General features: G+C 36.6%; 1 protein-coding gene across 2 annotated transcripts in view; it reads right to left on the bottom strand.

Moving 5' to 3' along the window:
• Nucleotides 1–18,379, bottom strand: part of fstl1b (follistatin-like 1b) — a 52,986-nt gene that overhangs the window by 1,855 nt on the left and 32,752 nt on the right. Inside the window, exons 3-10 of one of the 2 annotated variants that reach the window (XM_051905138.1) lie at nucleotides 16,952–17,056; nucleotides 15,907–16,036; nucleotides 13,542–13,574; nucleotides 11,871–12,001; nucleotides 6,642–6,760; nucleotides 5,488–5,600; nucleotides 4,296–4,406; nucleotides 3,269–3,357 (exon numbers count right to left, since the gene is read on the bottom strand). In XM_051905138.1, coding sequence (XP_051761098.1) covers nucleotides 3,269–3,357; nucleotides 4,296–4,406; nucleotides 5,488–5,600; nucleotides 6,642–6,760; nucleotides 11,871–12,001; nucleotides 13,542–13,574; nucleotides 15,907–16,036; nucleotides 16,952–17,056 — 831 coding nt within the window. The remainder of the gene's footprint in view (nucleotides 1–3,268; nucleotides 3,358–4,295; nucleotides 4,407–5,487; nucleotides 5,601–6,641; nucleotides 6,761–11,870; nucleotides 12,002–13,541; nucleotides 13,575–15,906; nucleotides 16,037–16,951; nucleotides 17,057–18,379) is intronic. The other variant, XM_051905139.1, reaches the window with a different exon arrangement.

Here is an 18,379-nt window from a genome sequence, read left to right on the forward strand (position 1 = left end):
CTTGTATTAAACCCTGAAAATCAAAAAGCAGTTACTAAAATTACATGTAACAGCTTATGAGGAAGGTCACCACCTGCAGCTAACAGCCCTTTAAAAAGTGTATTAGATGACGAACTAACTCCTCCCTCGAGCTCAACCTGCCTTGACTTGAAGTAGCTAGATCTTAGATTATTAAGTCAATGATGTCCACACAACAAAACTCCATTTACTACTGTATGTCACATTCAGCCTCACTTTTCTTGTTTTAAGAGTTAGTGTATGAAGTAGTGTAAGACTATAAAATGCTCCTTAAATCAGCAAGCTCCTGCTTTTACTGAGGGATTCAGTGTCTGTGTGCCTGTAGTGTATTATGTGAAGTGATAAACACTAAGTGAAAACACATTTGCTGAGTGCTTCCTATTTAAATGTTTACATTTTATGCACTTGTGTGCCGATTGCCAACAAAACACAGATATTTGATGCAGTTTTATTCCCCACCCGCAGTTCCGGGAACAAACAAACAACTCCGTTGCTGCCCCGGAAAAACAAACTTCATCCACTGTTCCCTTAACGCTGGGTTTTGTGGGAAATTGAAAAAAGTTCATCTTTCCCTCACAACTAAAATCACACTCCTCTGGTGACAGGAGCTGCGTCCTCCGGAGGTCACATTTGAAGGCTGCATACGTCATCAAGGATGTCATATTTAAGAAAAGTAACCGTAATAAAATTGACTGATATTCATTGTGAGGTGTAAAATACTTTAATTTCTTTCTTACTTTGCAATCTAATGGTTATTTTTCTTAAATGAGACTGCCTCGACGATGTATGCAGCCTTCGAAGTGTGCAGCTCCTGAATTGAGAAATAGCCATTGTTGAAAAATCTCTCGGCTTCCGTATCCCGAACGAAGCGCATTGATGGGTGTGCTCTTGCTCTTTCTCTGGGTGGTGTGTGTGTGCACGCTTATCAGGGAGAAGTGCCTATACAAGGAATTCTGCCCTTATTACATGATAAAGGCTATACTAAAAAAATTCGGCGAAACATGTCCACAACCGAAAGTAGTATATTTGGCGCAGAAATACTCCGTCATACGACCAACATGTGTTTTGAAACTTTGGCCATGTTTAGCATGAGAATGCAACTCTTTAACAGTATAAATAAGTCAGAATGCATGAAATAGCATTACACCCCCCCGTTTAAGGAGCTGTCTTGTAAGGCATCATATCTAAAATGAAAGCACATTAATGACAGATTTTGAACTTGGTAAGACACTTACTAGTTTTACTAGTTACTGTAGTCAAGTTCAACAGAGTTGATGTTAGCATGTTGTTCCCAGAGAAATATTGGGTAAAATAGTTGATTTCTAATTAGATTAAATTACACTACCATTCAAAGTTTGGAGTCGGTAAGTTCCATTTCAAAGTGGAACTCTATGCTGCATCAAGAAAGATACACGCTATGGGGAACGCCCTCGTGAGCCGGAGTCTGAAGCACGTGTGTTACCTGCCAATTTTGATTGGCTACTACAGTCAGGTAATGTCACAGGCGCACCGGCAGGGTATATAAGGTGTCCAGAAAGGACGTCATCAGCTTTCTTTGTCTTCAGGAAAGCCGTTTGTCTGTCTGCTAGTTCTGCAGCTCTCATGCCAGATCCGGAAGCACGGTCTGCATTTTCTTCCAATCTGGCAGAGAGCATGCTATTGGGCCGATCTAGTTCTGAAGAATTAGACATGACAGGAGTTGATACAGAAGAGTTGAGTGAGCCTGCCTCCTCCCTCACCCCTACATATGAGGAGCTGGCTGATGTAATGGCCCGCGCCACGGCCAAGCTAAGTTTGGATTGGTCTGTGGACACCGCTCCGGAAATCGCTCCGGGAAGGTTAAGATGAGTGTTTCTTCATGGGTCATGAGTGTCTCGCTCCACTGAGCCTTCCATTTATCCCCGATCTTCATGATGAGTTCACGAGATTGTGGGATAAACCATTCTCAACGTGTTCACACTCCTGTGGCAAACAGTTACGCTAATGTCAAAGGGCTTGCTGAAGACAGCTATCCGGGGATGCCCCTGGTAGAAGATGCGATTGTGAGCTATCTTGTACCTGATGACATCTAGGCTGCTGCTCTCGCTGTGGGCCACTCCATCACTGCTTTAGTAGCAACGGAGAGGTATTTATAGCTTCGGGACTCAAGAAAAAAGACAAAGCTTTCTTTCTTGATGCCCCGGTGTTGCCTTCGGGACATCCGCTGTTGAGACAGTGGTCCAAAAGTTCAAGGAGGCGAAGGTTAAGTCCGCAGCATTCGAGCGGTACATACCTCGCTGTGGTCGAGATCCTACATCCTCCTCTCCAGCTGGGGATGGCAACAGGGCCAGACGGAAAGTGTTGTCACCTGCGCCCGCCTCCAAGGAGTTGGGGCTCAGAGCACTGACCTCGCAAAAAGGAGACCGAATTTGGGCTTCACTAAGGGTTCGGCAGCAAGGTTTTTTGGTCCTTAGAAGAGGATGGGCAGTCACGTCCCTTGATGATCAGCCATGGAGGGCTAGGAGAAGCAGGGTTTTTAACCCTAATGCCCACTCGTTGGGTTTCCCTGAGAAACTTTGCCTTGCTTCTTGGTAAAGCAGGCAATTGAGAGGACTCTCCTGAGGCCTGTCCCGCTTGGTAGAAGGGGATGCTTTACTCTTTGTGCTCCTTTGACTAGGTTGTCCCTCTGAGATGAATGGCCGTAACAGCCCTCTAGTCTGCCCCGCCTTACTTTACAATGAGCTGCGCTCTACCTAATCAGCTACATCTGAGTCATAATGGACCAGAAAGTATGAGTGGTAGGGGTTTGTGGTTGTGTGCTTCAGACACCGGCTCACAAGGGTGTTCTACATAGCGTCATCTTGAGATGATTTTCTATATGTTTTTGAAAGAAGTCTCTTATGCTCACCAAGGCTGCATTTACTTGCTTCAAAATAAAGTAAAAACAGTAATATTGTGAAATATTATTATAATTTAAAATAGCTGTTTTCTATTTGAATATATTTTAAAATGTTTATTCCTGTGATGGCAAAGCTGAATTTCTTATTATTATTGTCAATATTGAAAACAGTTATGCTGCTTAATATTTTTTGTGAAAACCGTGATAACAGGAAACCAGGATTAATTGATTAATAGAAAGTTCAAAAGAATGGCTATTATGGCATTTTTTTTAATTAGATGGGATAGTCAAGGATAGATAGGAAGCAGTTTAAAATTGATTTGTAATAAATGAATGACATTAATTTGTTGAGAATGAAGTCAGTCAGCTGACCTGATGCTTGTTGAGTTCAGCCACACGGCGGGTCCACTCATCTTCAGTCATCTCCTCATCCCCATTAGTGTCGATAACTGGGCTTTTCTCTATGGAGCCATTCAGTCTCATTATTATTTCATTATACAATGAAAATTCATTATAAATTCAGTACTTCTCATTTGGGGAAAAGTGGGGCAAGATGTGTCAGTCCCTTAACCTAAGAAACCTTCTTGTAATGTGATCAAATATAGTTTTCAGAACTTCTCGTGTCACTTCACCACTTTTTAGGCGAGTCATATTTCTATGGTTCTACATTGTCAATGCTTTCTGAAATATAACATCCTGAAATATAATTTGGTATATCACTTTTCGCCTTAAAGGATTAGTTCACTTTCAAATGAAAGTTACCCCAAGCTTTACTCACACTCAAGCCATCCTAGGTGTATATGACTTTTTTCTTTCTGATGAACACAGTTGGAGATATTTTAATAAATATCCTGAGGCATCCAAGCTTTATAATAGCAGAGCGGAATCAACGAGTATGAGCTGAAGAAAGTGCCTCCATCCACATCCATCATAAAAGTGCACACTGCTCCGGGGGGTAATAAAGGCCTTCTGAAGTGAAGCGATGCGTTTGTGTAAAAAAAAATATAGTAAAATATCTAGCTTCCGCCAGACCGCCTTCCGTATTCTACTTACGAAGAAAGTGTAAAACTCTTGCAGTTCAAAAATCTTACGCTACATCCTACGCCTTCCTGGACGTGGAATGGATCACTTTCTTCAGCTCATACTCGCTGATCCCACTCACTGCCATTATAAAGCTTGGATGTGTCAGGATATTTATTAATATATTTCTGATTGTGTTCATCAGAAAGAAGAAAGTCATATACACCTATGGCTTGAGGGTGAGTAAAGCTTGGGGTAATTTTCATTTAAAAGTGAAGTAATCCTTTAACTACACAGTGCAATGTGGCACAGTTTACCCTCACTCTCCACTAATCTAGCAAAATATGATAATATCATGAATTTGGTGATTTAAACTCACCATCACAAGTCATGGCGGTGCAGACCCAGTTTCCACATGCACAGACGCAGCGGTTGCACTCCACCTGTGTCTCGGCGCCATCCTCATAGGTCTCATCCTCCAGAGCACATTCTGTAATAATACACAAACCATACCCATGTTACCACATGCAAAGAGAAACAAAATATTTGCTCCAAAAATATGCAATAATTTCCTAAACCAGAATGCTCCAAAAAATTAGACATTGATTACCTTGCTTAACACTTTATTCTTTATAAACTAACTTGAAATCAGTGAAATCTCTCCGAACATAGCCAGCCATTTTGTGTGAAAGGCATGCATTACACAAAAGTTCCTCCAACCAAATATGCCTGCGTCCCAGATTCCCAAATACAAAACAGGAAATTACTGTGGAGTGACTATGGTGATACAAGTATCCAAGGGAAACTAGGGTAAATGAATATGACTGAATTGTGCAGTTCTGAACAATCATGGCAAGCTGAAGCCAGGACATCTGCTTTTGATTCTGAAACATACAACAATGCAGCATTAAATGCTGTTATGTAGTATGTAAGTTCATTGTCAACAGAATTTGATAAATGTGATATACCCTTCTTCAGATATTTATATTGTTGTTTTTTCATCCTGTGATGAATCCAGAGGTCATGTTCTGAGCAGTATTTTATGAATATTTATATACTATTATAGTATTTGTTCATATTTTGAATTAGCTTTTATTTTTTGTATTTTCAGTTTTTGTTTTAATTTTCAAATTTTAGTCATTTTATGTGCTTTTGTCATTTTTATTAGTTTTTGTATATTTCTATTTAGCCTTAATTTTTGTACTTCAATTTAAATATATTGATTTTAGTTGCCAAGACATCTAATTTTCATTAAATTTTTCCATCTAACATTTAGTTTTTAGTTTTTTCAGCTTTATTTCAATTAACACATTTTTTTTTTATAGTTTAGTTTTAGTAAACAATAAGTTTGAATGTGTAAAAGCTGCTTCATATGATGCTAGAGAAGGCAGTCCCTCCCACTGAACTTTCACCTAGTTCTGCATACGGAGCCGATCAGCCTGAGGAACATTCCGTGGAAGAGCAGAAAAACCCCTCTCTGCCTCACACAACTACAATTCTGGGAAAACTGTGAAAATGAACTCTGAATCTCCATGCTGGTGCAGAAAGAAGCAAGAGAGAAAGAGACTTACTCTTCTCAGGAGGGTTGAAACCTGGTTTCAGGCAGTTGAGGAACTCATCAAAGCTCAGTTTCCAGTCGGCATTCTCATCTGAGAGCTCAATAAGAGCGTCCACACAAAGGCTCCTGCAAGATATATGTGGGATCATTTGTACATTCCTTTTGGGACAAAACATTTTATTCAGATGTGATCAAGAGGGCATTTTTTGGAATTAAAAATACAGGTCTTATTTGTGTTTTCAATGCACTATCCAGTTAACCAGTAGGACAGTGAAATGTTTTATTATCAGTGTTTGCATAGTTTCCACTCTAGGTCATTCTGACCGACAGATGGACTCAGTAAACTCCCATAACCTTTACTGTCAGAGAAACAGGAAGAAGTCCTGTGTGAAAGAGATAATTATGGTGATTATAACTGTAGTGTAGGCTAGTGGTTAGGGATTTTTCATTTAAAAATATAAATTCTGTCCTCATTTAGACAAAAGGATACAATACCCTGGCTGCTCTTTTGCATTCCACTGACAGTTGTGTCTAAATTTTGTTTTTCGACCAACTTCCACAGAAGAAAGAAAGTTAAAGATCAGGAGAACTTTTTATGCATATTTTGCGTATAGAATAAATCCAAACTAAGACTTTTGTTTTGCATTTTCAGCTGATCATTGAAATGTGTGTAATCAGTGTGTGTCATGTGTGAAAAGTGAGGTGTATTCCCTACTTTCCCTCCCTCCATGTTGATTACTAATTGTCAATTACAGACTTTTAAACATTTAAACTATTTGGTGCCCCCATTCTTGCAAATTTGGTTATATCCCTGAATACCAACATATGTCACAATAGACAGTTTGTACTGTTCAGTGTCACATGATTCTTCAGAAATCATTGTAATATGCTGATTTGGGCTCAACAAACATTTATTATCAATGTTAAAAACAGTTGTTGCTTAATATTTTTGTGGAAACTATGATACTTTATTCAGGATTCTTTGATAAATAGAAAGCTCCAAAAAACAGCATTTATTTGAAATATTGTAACATTATTAATGTCTTTACTGTCAGTTTTGAACAATTTAATGTACACTACCTTGCTGAATAAAAATATTAAAATTTTGACTAGTACTGTACTGTACATATTAATATATATTCTGTGAGTATGACTGTGTGTTTTAACCTGAGCAGACGGTTGTTCTCCTCTTCAACGTAAGAGTTCATCTGAACGGCGGTCTCATTGTGTTGAATGAACTTGAGCAGCTCTGCAGAATCCAGCTGAGAGTCTCCGTTATCATAATTCTACAAGAAGCATAAGAGCATACTGAAAATCAATTTAATGAACTCAGTAGGGCTTTTCACACTAGAAATAGTTAAATCAGTGTCATTGATTGGATGAACACAGTATGAGACTAGCATTGCACATCCTTGTATTGCCGACTGAACTATCAAGCTTATACTGAATGGACTTTTTGGATATAAAGATAAGAATTAAGTGTTTTCTTCTTCACTCCAATTGCCACATTTACTGTCGCCATTTGACATTGTCACCTCAAATGCTGAAACAACTGTTTATATAAAACACACAGTGTTTCTGCTACTATCCAAAGCACAATGATATGAGGCGCGCAATCGGCTATCGGTTGCGAAGCATCTAGTCATAACTTTCTAATACCTCATTGTTTCACACTGCACAAGTTTGGCACCATAATGCGGGGTTAACACTCTAAAACCAGTGCTAACCCTGTTCTGTAACAGGGTTAAAAGCAGTGCTACCCTGTTTTTAAATTACAAGTGTGAAACTTTACCCACAGTTAAAAGTGGGATTTAGAACAATGATAACCCAGCGCAGTGTGAAAATCCCTATTATACACCTGCACAATGCGACGCCAGGCGTGACGCAAGTGTTTTTTGCTAGTTTCAGCCTGAAGCAGTCATCATTTTCACATCCAGTGCCACGTTGTTTAAATAGCAAATGCAGTCGCACTCATCTGTTCACCCATGGGCGTGCTGGTCTGAAAACTAGGTGTGTCCAGGAGCATTGTTGGCGTGTTGCTATTTTGTGGCAACTGAAAATGACTGCGCCATTGACCAACAAAAACCTGGTCTAAAGTCAATGGAGCAGTATTTTTTTCTGTTATTTAAAGGGCACGTTAGTAATATGTGCCTATAGGCAGGTGCACAACGCGCGTACACTTTGCTTGTTACACACACAGGGACATGCAGCAGCACATAAACATTTTTAAATATTAAAAATAAAAGGATTCCTCTCTGGAGAAGCGTTGAGACTTTCCACTTGCAAATTCTGCCATAGTGAATCCGCCATGGTGCAAGCGCAACTGGCTTTTAAAGGGAATGGGAGATGAGACTCTGATTGGTTTATTGCACGTTACGGCCAAAACACACCCATGACTCATTAAGAGACTAGGTACAACCCTTTTGGACCATGCGCCGACCATTTTTTTTCGTCATTAAACTAGCAAAAGAGGATTCGGACAAACCCTAAGTGCACCTACACCATGCACTTCAAACCATGCGCTTAGATCGTTAAAATAATAGGGCCCCTAGTTTTAAGATCAGACAAAAAAGTTACAATATACAATTCAACTATGCTTAATTTAATTAACTTTTACATTTTTATTCACAAACTAAAATATAATTACAATTAACTTTTACTACAATTAATTAAATGTTGATTCAATACTGTTTGACAATATGTTTTTATTGTTGGATACAGTAGAGAAGGTCATGACAACTAGAATTAGTCAGGCCAATATAACAATTTTAAGTGGAGGAAACAGACATTATATGTGTTTACATCTTGCTATTTTTCATACCAAGTCATATAATATTCTTAATAGTCCTCACAACATGGAATTTTTTCTTCTGCAGGGGTATCCAATCCTCCAATCCCTAATTAAACACACCTGAACCTGCTAAGCAGGGTCTTCAGGATTACCAGGAAACCAGGCAGTTGTATTGCAGCAGGTTGGAGCTAAACTCTGTAGGACGTTGGACTTCCAGGAGTGGGATTGGACATGATTTCTAATGCTTTAAAAATTGAACAACAACAGCACGCTATTTGTGGAAAGGGACGATTATTTATAGATAAAACTTGTTTACTGAATTTTTTGCCAGCTTCCCCACACATCAGTCTCAGCCAGTTATCGACTGTATGTTATTTGAAGAGAGGACCAGGAAATGAACTCTTCCTGAAATGGGATTCTGAGACGCGGCAGGCCAGACTCTGACCGCTGAGGTTATCTGGTCTCTGTTCAGGTGCTGCAGTGAAGTTTGCTCTGAGCAGATAGTCTGATGACTGATATGTCGGCTATCTACTGAATCGTCTGCAAATTTGTGTCTAGATGAGAGAAGGCGGCAGACTGTGCGCTACTATATATGGACCCTTTTAACATTTCAGGTCTTCTCAGGATCAGTAGTCATCAGTTGGGTAAACATATAGTGGTGAAATTTGGTTTCTCTCTCAGCCAATGATTAAGAAAAACTCTAGGTATCTAAAATGTAATGCCAAGGTAACACAAAGTATAGTGTTATATGTACATTAAACTCTTTAAAAATTCAAAATACTTTGCTAGATTTACATCATTGCAGTCTGTGAAAAGGGTCCATAGTGATAAAACTACACGGACTTAAACAGCCTTAGGAAATTCTTCAGTTTATACAGACACATACACCAACATAAGCTACTTTGAAACTTTTACACATCATGCTCTCGGTTTAATCTTATCTCAGCAGTTTGTCAGAAGACTGTACTCTGCCTGGTTCAAGTGATTTTGTCATATTGACCAATAAACAAGAGGTAAAGGACATGTTCATGATTGAGTCAGACTTCCAGGCTTTGTTCTCTACCATTAGAAAGAAATTTAAACTTCTTTCATCATTTATTCACCCTAATGTCATTTCAAACCTGATAATGACATTGTTTCTTCTGTGGAACACAATAGAATATATTTTGTAGAGTGTTTCAGCTCTTTTAGTGACGGTCAATGGGGTCCAAATCAACTTTTGACCCCATTGACTTCCATTGTATGGAGACAAAAAAAATATTTTCTTTTGTGTTCCACAGGAATGAGTGAGTAAAAATGGACAGAAATTCATTTTTGGGTGGACTCCCATCTTTAGAGAAAGATTTTTAACTGATCTGAGCAGCAAATGGATTATTGGTCTGGTGATAGCGGTCAGTCAGATGTATGGATTGTGCTGACAGCTGTAGAGGCTTGTTCATCAGCCATCTCTGCATTGCAGCTCTGTGAGTGCAAAGGTAAGCTAATATTGAAACAGGCTGATCCATCAAAAGATCCATCAAAATGCTGCTATGCAAACAGAAGTCATTTTAGGTGTATTTTAAACGCCTTAGGAGGCTGTCAGAAAAATGATGTGGAGCGTGCTGAAGGCGCTTTGAAGAGCAGCAGGAGGGCACAGACATTCCCTACTGGAGGGTAATATACAAAAAGCCCTGATGCTGAAGGAACTAGATCAGAATAAATGTCATTCCTTTCATGAATACACTTCAAACTGATATAAATGCGAAAGAGACGTCAAACATTTGTGTTTGTAAATTTGCAGACATTTAGAAACCAAAACTGTCACCTATTCTGCTTATGTTATGATGTTAATAATTCTGCATATTGTTGGGCCTATACAATTTCTATACAAAAAGTTATTTTAAAGGATTAGTTCACTTTACTTACCCTCAAGCCATCCTAGGTGTATATGACTTTCTTCTTTCTGATGAACACAATTGGAGTTATATTAATAAATATCCTGATGCATCTGAGCTTTATAATCTCAGTGAATGCGAGTATGAGTTGAAGAAAGTGCATCCATCCAAAGCAAAACATACTCTGTCAATATGGATTTTTTTTTTTTTTTTTTTTTTTTACACAAACGCTTCACTTCACTTCAGAAGGCCTTTATTAACCTCCTGGAGCCGTGTGGAGTACGTTTGTGCTTTAAATGGATGCAGTTTCTTGAGCTTCATACTCGTTGGTCTCGTTCACTGCATTATAAAGCTCGGATGCATCAGGATATTTTTAAATATTTCTCAGATTGTGTTCATCAGACAGAAGAAAGTCATATACACCTAGGATGGCTTAAATGTGAGTAAAGCTTGGTGTAATTTTCATTTTAAAGTGAACTAATCCTTTAAGGACATTTTTGAAATGGTAAGACAAGACATCCTATGGCCTATGTGAATAAAGGGTACAAAAATATGGTAAAAAAAACTAATAGATTCAATCATACAATTGATTGATTACATTAAGAATTTCAAACTTTTTTTTTTGTATTACAGGTTTTCTGCACTTAAATATGCACTCATTTACATACATTTCTGAGCTAGGTTCAAAAAGTCAAATGTTTTTACAGAAGGGATTTTTGATCTCTTTTTATCACTGCATAAATCAGAAAATATTGTCAACATCCAGGAAAAAAAAAAAACAATCACCATGATATTTGGATTAAAAAGTTATATAAAATCAGGCAGATGATACATGAACAAATCTCTCTGTAAAAACCTTGAGAATATAGATATTAAAACTGTAAAGTTTGGTGTAAGTGCTACTGAAGAAGCGATTTCTGATTTAGAGATTTCTTACACATTTTGAGAAAACAGCCTTTTAAGATTTGTATTACAACTAAAATCTACAGATGCAAATAGATAAAGTGCAATAAAATAAACACTTAAAGAGTTAGTTCACCCAAAAATGAAAATTCTGTCATTTATTACTCACCCTCATGCTGTTCCAGACCCGTAAGACCTTCGATCATCTTCAGAACACAAATTAAGATATTTTTGTTGAAATCCGATGGCTCAGTGAGGCCTGCATTCACAGCAATGACATTTCCTCTCTCAAGATCCATTAATGTACTAAAAACATATTTAAATCAGTTCATGTGAGTACAGTGGTTCAATATTAATATTATTAAGGGACAAAATATTTTTGGTGCGCCAAAAAAACAAAATAACGACTTATATAGTGATGGGCGATTTCAAAACACTGCGTCAGGAAGCTGAACTGATTTAAATATGTTTTTAGTACATTAATGGATCTTGAGAGAGGAAATGTCATTGCTGGCTATGCAGGCCTCACTGAGCCATCGGATTTCAGCAAAAATATCTTAATTTGTGTTCCGAAGATGAACGAAGGTCTTACGGGTGTGGAACGGCATGAGGGTGAGTAATAAATGACAGAATTTTCATTTTTGGGTGAACTAACTCTTTAAAAGTGTATTTTGGATGTTTTCTTATAGTATGAAACAATACGTTATGAAACGTAGCCCAAAATCTATGACCCGTGCATGAAAAACCATGTTTTTGCCTGTAGTGTCTTGTCAAGTACAAAACTATATACATTCTTGCTGGTTTATTATTTTAAATGACTGCACACACCTTGAAGTACTTGAGGAGGATATCAGTGAAGTTGGAGCCCTTAGTGAACCAGCCATCTGGAACAACCTCTTTCTGCAGCCAGTCGATCACACGTCTGCGCAGCTCGTTACGATCAGCAACGTAACACACAACTTCAGAGATCACACACACAGACCATCAGACAGAAAGTTACAAAGAAGAACAGAGAAATTATCCAACACATATCTCATTTGCAAATCGGTGTTTCAGGTTTAATGAATGCAGATTTATCCTCCTGGGATCCAGCAAATCAGTTTTGTCCTCGGCAGAGAACATTTTATTAATGAAATCCACTGGTGCATCTTAAAGAGGACATCATGGGCTTCTTAGAAATGTTTGATAGTTTGGCCGAAAACTTCCTTTCCTTGGTTTTTAAAAATGTGTGATTACCATGTCTGATTTGATAAACGTCTGATATTTGAAATAAACCAATTTTATGGAATGAGAAACCGCATACTGTGAGAAAAAAAAAATCTGTAAAAAAACAGAAAAGGTACTAGTGATTTGCTGCCAGGACATAATCTACTAATTAACTACATTAGTTAACATGAACTAAAAATAGAATATACTTCTAAAGCTTAATCTAAGGGGGTGTTTAAATTACACCATTTTCAACTAAAATCGGAAAACTTTTTATGTGTTTTGGCCATTCATTTACACGACAACTGCGTTTTGGGGGCCTGAAAATGCATACTTTTGAAAATGGGTTTCAAAGTGCAAGTTTTTGAAAACGGTGACATCATGCGCATGCGTGTTATGTGTTAAGTCTACAGGTGCGTAGTGTTTCTTTACAAAGTGACATCGCCAACTACTGGCCTGGCATGCATAATACAGCGTTTTTAGTCATTTTTATGGATCCATGTGAACGGGGATCTTTTTGACAGTGTTGCTGTCTGTGCGTGAAACTTTTCAACAACGCAAAGGAAAAACTTTTCCATTTTTAGTACATCGTTGTTGTGTAAACACACCCTTAGTTCATGTTAATTTGATGTACTAAATGTACTAATTATTAAAATCAAAAGTTGTATCTGTTAATATTATTTAATAATAATATTTAGCTAACATGAACTAATAATTAACAGCAGTATTTGTATTAACTAATGATATAACAAAGATTAATACTGTAACAAATGTACATTGTTAGTTAAAGTTAGTTAATGCATTAATGAGACCTTATTGTAAAAATATTACCAAAATATTATATAAATCAATTATTCTGTACTATCAGTTTGATAACCGATGTGTGGCTAATAAACATTTAAATGGAAATGAAATTTTCTGAGGTAAAATGTGAAAGAACATGTTATTCTAAATGCCTATGAAATGTAGGCACTGCTACTTCACATGTATAGTAGCTTTACTTAACTAATGTCCTCGATAGAGCACAAACAATAAACTCATGGTCCAAATACTTTTAAAGCCATAAACAAAATGGCAAAAAATGGATCCCAAGAGATTAAATGCATTCTCTACATCTAAATAGTTATGCTGAGCGCACATAATTCCACCGTGTCAGTGAGGTTAAGTCTGCTTTCAGTATCTCTGAGCTCATATTATGTTGGTAATTAATGGTAATCTGTGCAGCAGGGAGATAAATAGAGTCATCAAAGAGCTCATCTTTGGCTCTGAGCCCGCGGTCATAATACAACTCACCTGGGCTGGCTGCAGCCTTCTCCTTCTTCTTTTCTGGAGGAGACAGAGATAAACTTGAGTGGACTAATGTCTCACAGGTGAACAATCTGCATGCAATTATGACTGAATCTTCCCTTGGTTATCAGCTGAGCAGCTCCTTGCATCAAATATAGATTAGAGGTTACAACGTCACCTCACCACATGTCGTAATGTAACAATATAAGTGGTTAGAATATCGGAATATATCAGATATCGGACTGAGACCTGCATTTGACCATATGTCCAATGTTCAATGATCCAACACTCTTTGCTGAGATGGTAATAAGTCTAAGAGGTCAGTGTTACAGAAGCTGGTCCATTGATGAGTACAGCAGTAAGAACAAGAGCGAACGTCCTGTTCCAGTCAGATAAACTGCTCCCAAAGGATCTTATATCAATACATTACCTTCCCTTCTCTTTTTTATCCTGTTATCCAGCAGAAATGTGTGATGAAGCTTATCTGCTATTCTTACTATAAGCAGCAGCAAGCCATAAAATCTAAACCTAAAACTAAGAACTGTAAAAACAGGGGAAAAACTGCTTTTGTCTATATTAAAACACAATCTGTCCATTCTAATGCCTGTAGCTGCAGACAGATCCCAGAATTCCCATGATGCCTTTCCTGGGTAAACATGGTCCTGACATCCCCAACAATTCCTAATGAGATTTTTTGGTCACACTTTAGTTTAGGGTCCAATCCTCACAATTAACCCTCATGCACTGTTCGATTTCTGGCAACTGCCCGTATGGTCCGGGTCAAATTGACCCTAATTGGATTCAATACAATTCCCCAAAAATCACACTATGAAAAAAAAACATACAATCATGTTTAAATAATTAACTTTTAGTATCAATACTTTTCACACATTACAAAGAATAAATATCTACATTTATGATTTATAAAAGTATTTTTAACCACTATTTTTAAGACTGCTCCTCCCCCACCTGTAGGACATTTACCATTATACATTTATAACAATAATATCTTAGTCTAAACCTAAAGTAATCTTGACAAACTATATATCATTTGAAAGCTTTCAGACTCTAGCTTTCATATTTGGTGACTGATTTTCAAAAGAAATGACAGAGCAATAGATAAATAGCGATAGATACTCTTGGGCGGTCCTTGGCCAATGAAAGCTGCGATAGAGTCCAGACCTTCTGCTGTCTGGCTACGCGAGACAACAAGCAACTACCTAATAGTGAGAACTGGACACTAAACTAAAGTGTTACCGATTTTTTTCCTAATAAACTGACCAGATACATAGAATGTTTGAAATGTTAACTGTATATTTCTAGCTACTAGTTCTGGTTATTTATTTATTACAAGCACATTTTTATGAAATGAATACTGTATGTTTATTCAGCAAGGATGCAATAATTTGATCAAAAGTGAGAGTAAAGATATTTATAATGTTACAAAAGATTTCTATTTCAAATAAATGCTGTTCTTTTGAACTGGAAAAAAAAAACGGTTTCCACAAAAATATTAAGCTGCACAACTGTTTTCAACATTGATAATAATAAGAAGAAATGTTTCTTGAGCAGCAAATCAGCATATTAGAATGATTTCTAAAGGATCATGTGACACTCAAGACTGGAGTAATGATGCTGAAAATTCAGCTTTGATCACATAAAAATATAAAAATATATTCAAAAAGAAAACAGTTGTTTCAAATTGTAATAATAATATTTCAAAATATTACTGTTTTACTGTATTTTTAATCAAATAAACGCAGCTTTGGTGAGCATAAGAGACTTCTTAAAAAATCTTATTGAGCCAAAATTTTTAATCAGTATAGTATATATGTGGACATTACAATAAAATAAAAAAAGAAAATAATTATTGATGGTCTTCAATTATAATTGATAATTACTTTAATGCATTTACACCGATAAATTATAACAATTTATGTGGATATTGTCCACAACCTCGCTTTGAAACCAAGAGTGTTTCCAGACCTTTAGAGGACTCTGTATATAATATATATGCATAATTACAGATTAAATTGTGAATTCCATAGTGCTATGATGGTGCTTAAGTTCCCAGCATGCACAGCTAGCAGCAGCATTTTTGCTGTTTTTTTTTTTTCACAGATGTTGTTTTTGTCACTTTTATTTACATGTTTTGTAATGTTCAAAGTAATGTGTTTTTAACTAAAATTATGCCAAAATTGTATTATATATATTATATTTACGACATATACTGTATATAGTGTTAATAATAATAAGTTATGATCAATCACTAATCTTAGCTTAGAATTTACTGTTAAATCCTTGCAAAATCTCAGAGAAAGTCATCAGCCTCTGTGCCTGCAGTTCATTCTACATTTTGTTCTCCACACACCTTTGCAGTGTCCGTCATGGGCCACTTGGATCTTGAGTCCAGTCAGACAGGCGTCACGGTGCAGTTCGCAGTGGTTACGGTACGTTTTTCCATTACTGCCACACACTGAGCGCTTATGAGGTTTGCATTGCTGCAGGAGAACACAACATACTGTTTAAAAACACAACAATTTAAACTTTCACAACGGCCTACCTCGCAAGTAAGAAAAAATGATGTAATAAACAAAGGATGCCGTCTAAATGTGGCGTGGCTCTGTGGCTGTAATCTAATTTTTCTCTCACAGCTCTGGTTTGAAGCTGTGTTGTGTGTTGAAGCTGTGATGTATATGCAATATTTTTGCTGTATAATCTAAGTAGACACACAACATGGTATATACATTATGTCTGACCCCCATCTCACACACACTGCTGTTATTGTATAAAAGTGTTTGACACTTTTTTTTAGGACGTTGTTCAGAACAATTTTGACTTAAAATCTAAGAATAATCCTAGTGAAAAACTTCAGGGAAGTAAAAAAAGTTTAATGAAGAGGTTTCATCCCTTATGTATTGTATTGAATGTGCACTTATAGTGTACTTCAAATCTTTATGTTTTTCAAAAACTGTACTTGCAGATAATTTAATATCAATTAAATAAAAGGCCACTTAAGTGTACTTAAAGAGAGTACACTTTCATGACTTTGTAATAATGTCAAATTTTAAAAAAAAGCACATTATAAATCATTATGTTTTAATATTTTGTAATGCTTTAAAGAAGTACACTTATTTATGTGTTTGACTAACATACAAGCAAGGGATATTTAGTGTTCCCAAAGTCATGGAAAAACAGAAAATAGGGAATTTTAAAAACCTGGAATTTTCCAAACCTGAAAAAAATCATCAAAATACTTTTTTTTTCTAGTTTTGCTCAGATATAAATATTTTATCAGCTAGAAACTGCTCTTCTGCAGTCTCTATAAAATGTTTAAAAATTCAAGTCAAGGAAATCCATTGGTCAAAACCCTGTATATAATTAATTTCATGAATTACTTTGAAAAGAAGCCTCACCTCAATGCACAGACAGCTGGGCTCTCCTTTCTCATTCACGGCACACTCTCTTCCAGCGCCACAGAACACATTCGCACACACCTTTGATTTGCTCTGAGCCTCCTGCTGACAAACACAGAAATAAACAACATAAATAAAACAGACACACAGCTGCAGAACACTAATTAGGTGCCCTTACCAAAAAAAAAGTTTATTCAGGTGTGCTTTCTGCTTTTAGTTCAATAATAAAATATACAAGAATACTTGCAGTATAAAACTGCAAAACTAGTAGTTTACTAAGAGTATACTTAAAAGTGTACTTTCATAAAGTAAAAAAATGTGCTACAAGTATTGTGCTACAACTAGTTAAGTTTCAGTATACGTCCACCTGCAGTACAAATAAAAAACAATGTTGTAAACTAGTTGTCAACTAAAAAGTATACTTTAATATATTAAAAAGTGGACTAATTTAGTCCCAAGTAGTCCCAGGTGTAAAAAAGTACACTTCCATAATGTTCTTAAAGTGCTCTATTTTAATTTTGTACTTTAGTACTTCTTAAGATAATCTCAAGAACATCCAAGTGTACTCAACTGTGCTATTTTGAGACACCATGAATATGAACTAAAATGTGCTTTTAACATACTATCTCTGTACTAAAAATGCATTTAGTTACCACTTGTACTACACTTGAACCCATAGTGTACTACAAGTATGCGCACATACAGACTCTCACCACCAGATGGCGCCTAACGGTAGTAGATTTTTTTTTTTTTTTTTTTTTTTTTTTAAATGTCAGAATCTGAATTATTCAATTGACATTTAATCATCTACAAACATATATTTAGCATGCATAATGTTCCTTTCTCACAAAAGACTGTTTGTAAAGGATGTTTTGTGGTTTGACATCTCTAGCTCATGAAACCAGTGCAACCACTAAACTAAAAACCTCTCGAAACTAGCGCTGGCTACAAGACCACAAATTCACTTTTAACACAAACATAGACAAACACACACACACACACACACACACACACACACACACACACACACACTCTGTGTCTGGGGACAGAAGATTGATAACTATCTTTAAAAATGACCGGACTCTCTCCACTCTAAACACTCAGGAGAGCCACCAGTTTCCCTGACAACTAGCAGTTCTCCTTGAAAACTAGGACAACTACAGATTTGGAACAGCAGCGTCTCATGTGTGTCCCACAAGGTGCAAATGCATTAAAAAGCACTAATAATATACATAAATCGATCGGTCCGTATTGCCTACCAATTGATTCATGCTTCAGGCTACTCTTGTTTTTTTATAACATTTATAACATTTTATAACATTTTTATGTACCTCTAAATTCATTTTAAATAGTATATAACTTTATATGCTCTACAGTGACTGTATTAAGTCATTAAAATAACCATAGCCTAGCTATATAAAAAATATC

The sequence above is a fragment of the Ctenopharyngodon idella genome, chromosome 9, assembly GCF_019924925.1.
Source record: "Ctenopharyngodon idella isolate HZGC_01 chromosome 9, HZGC01, whole genome shotgun sequence".
Taxonomy (NCBI): domain Eukaryota; kingdom Metazoa; phylum Chordata; class Actinopteri; order Cypriniformes; family Xenocyprididae; genus Ctenopharyngodon; species Ctenopharyngodon idella.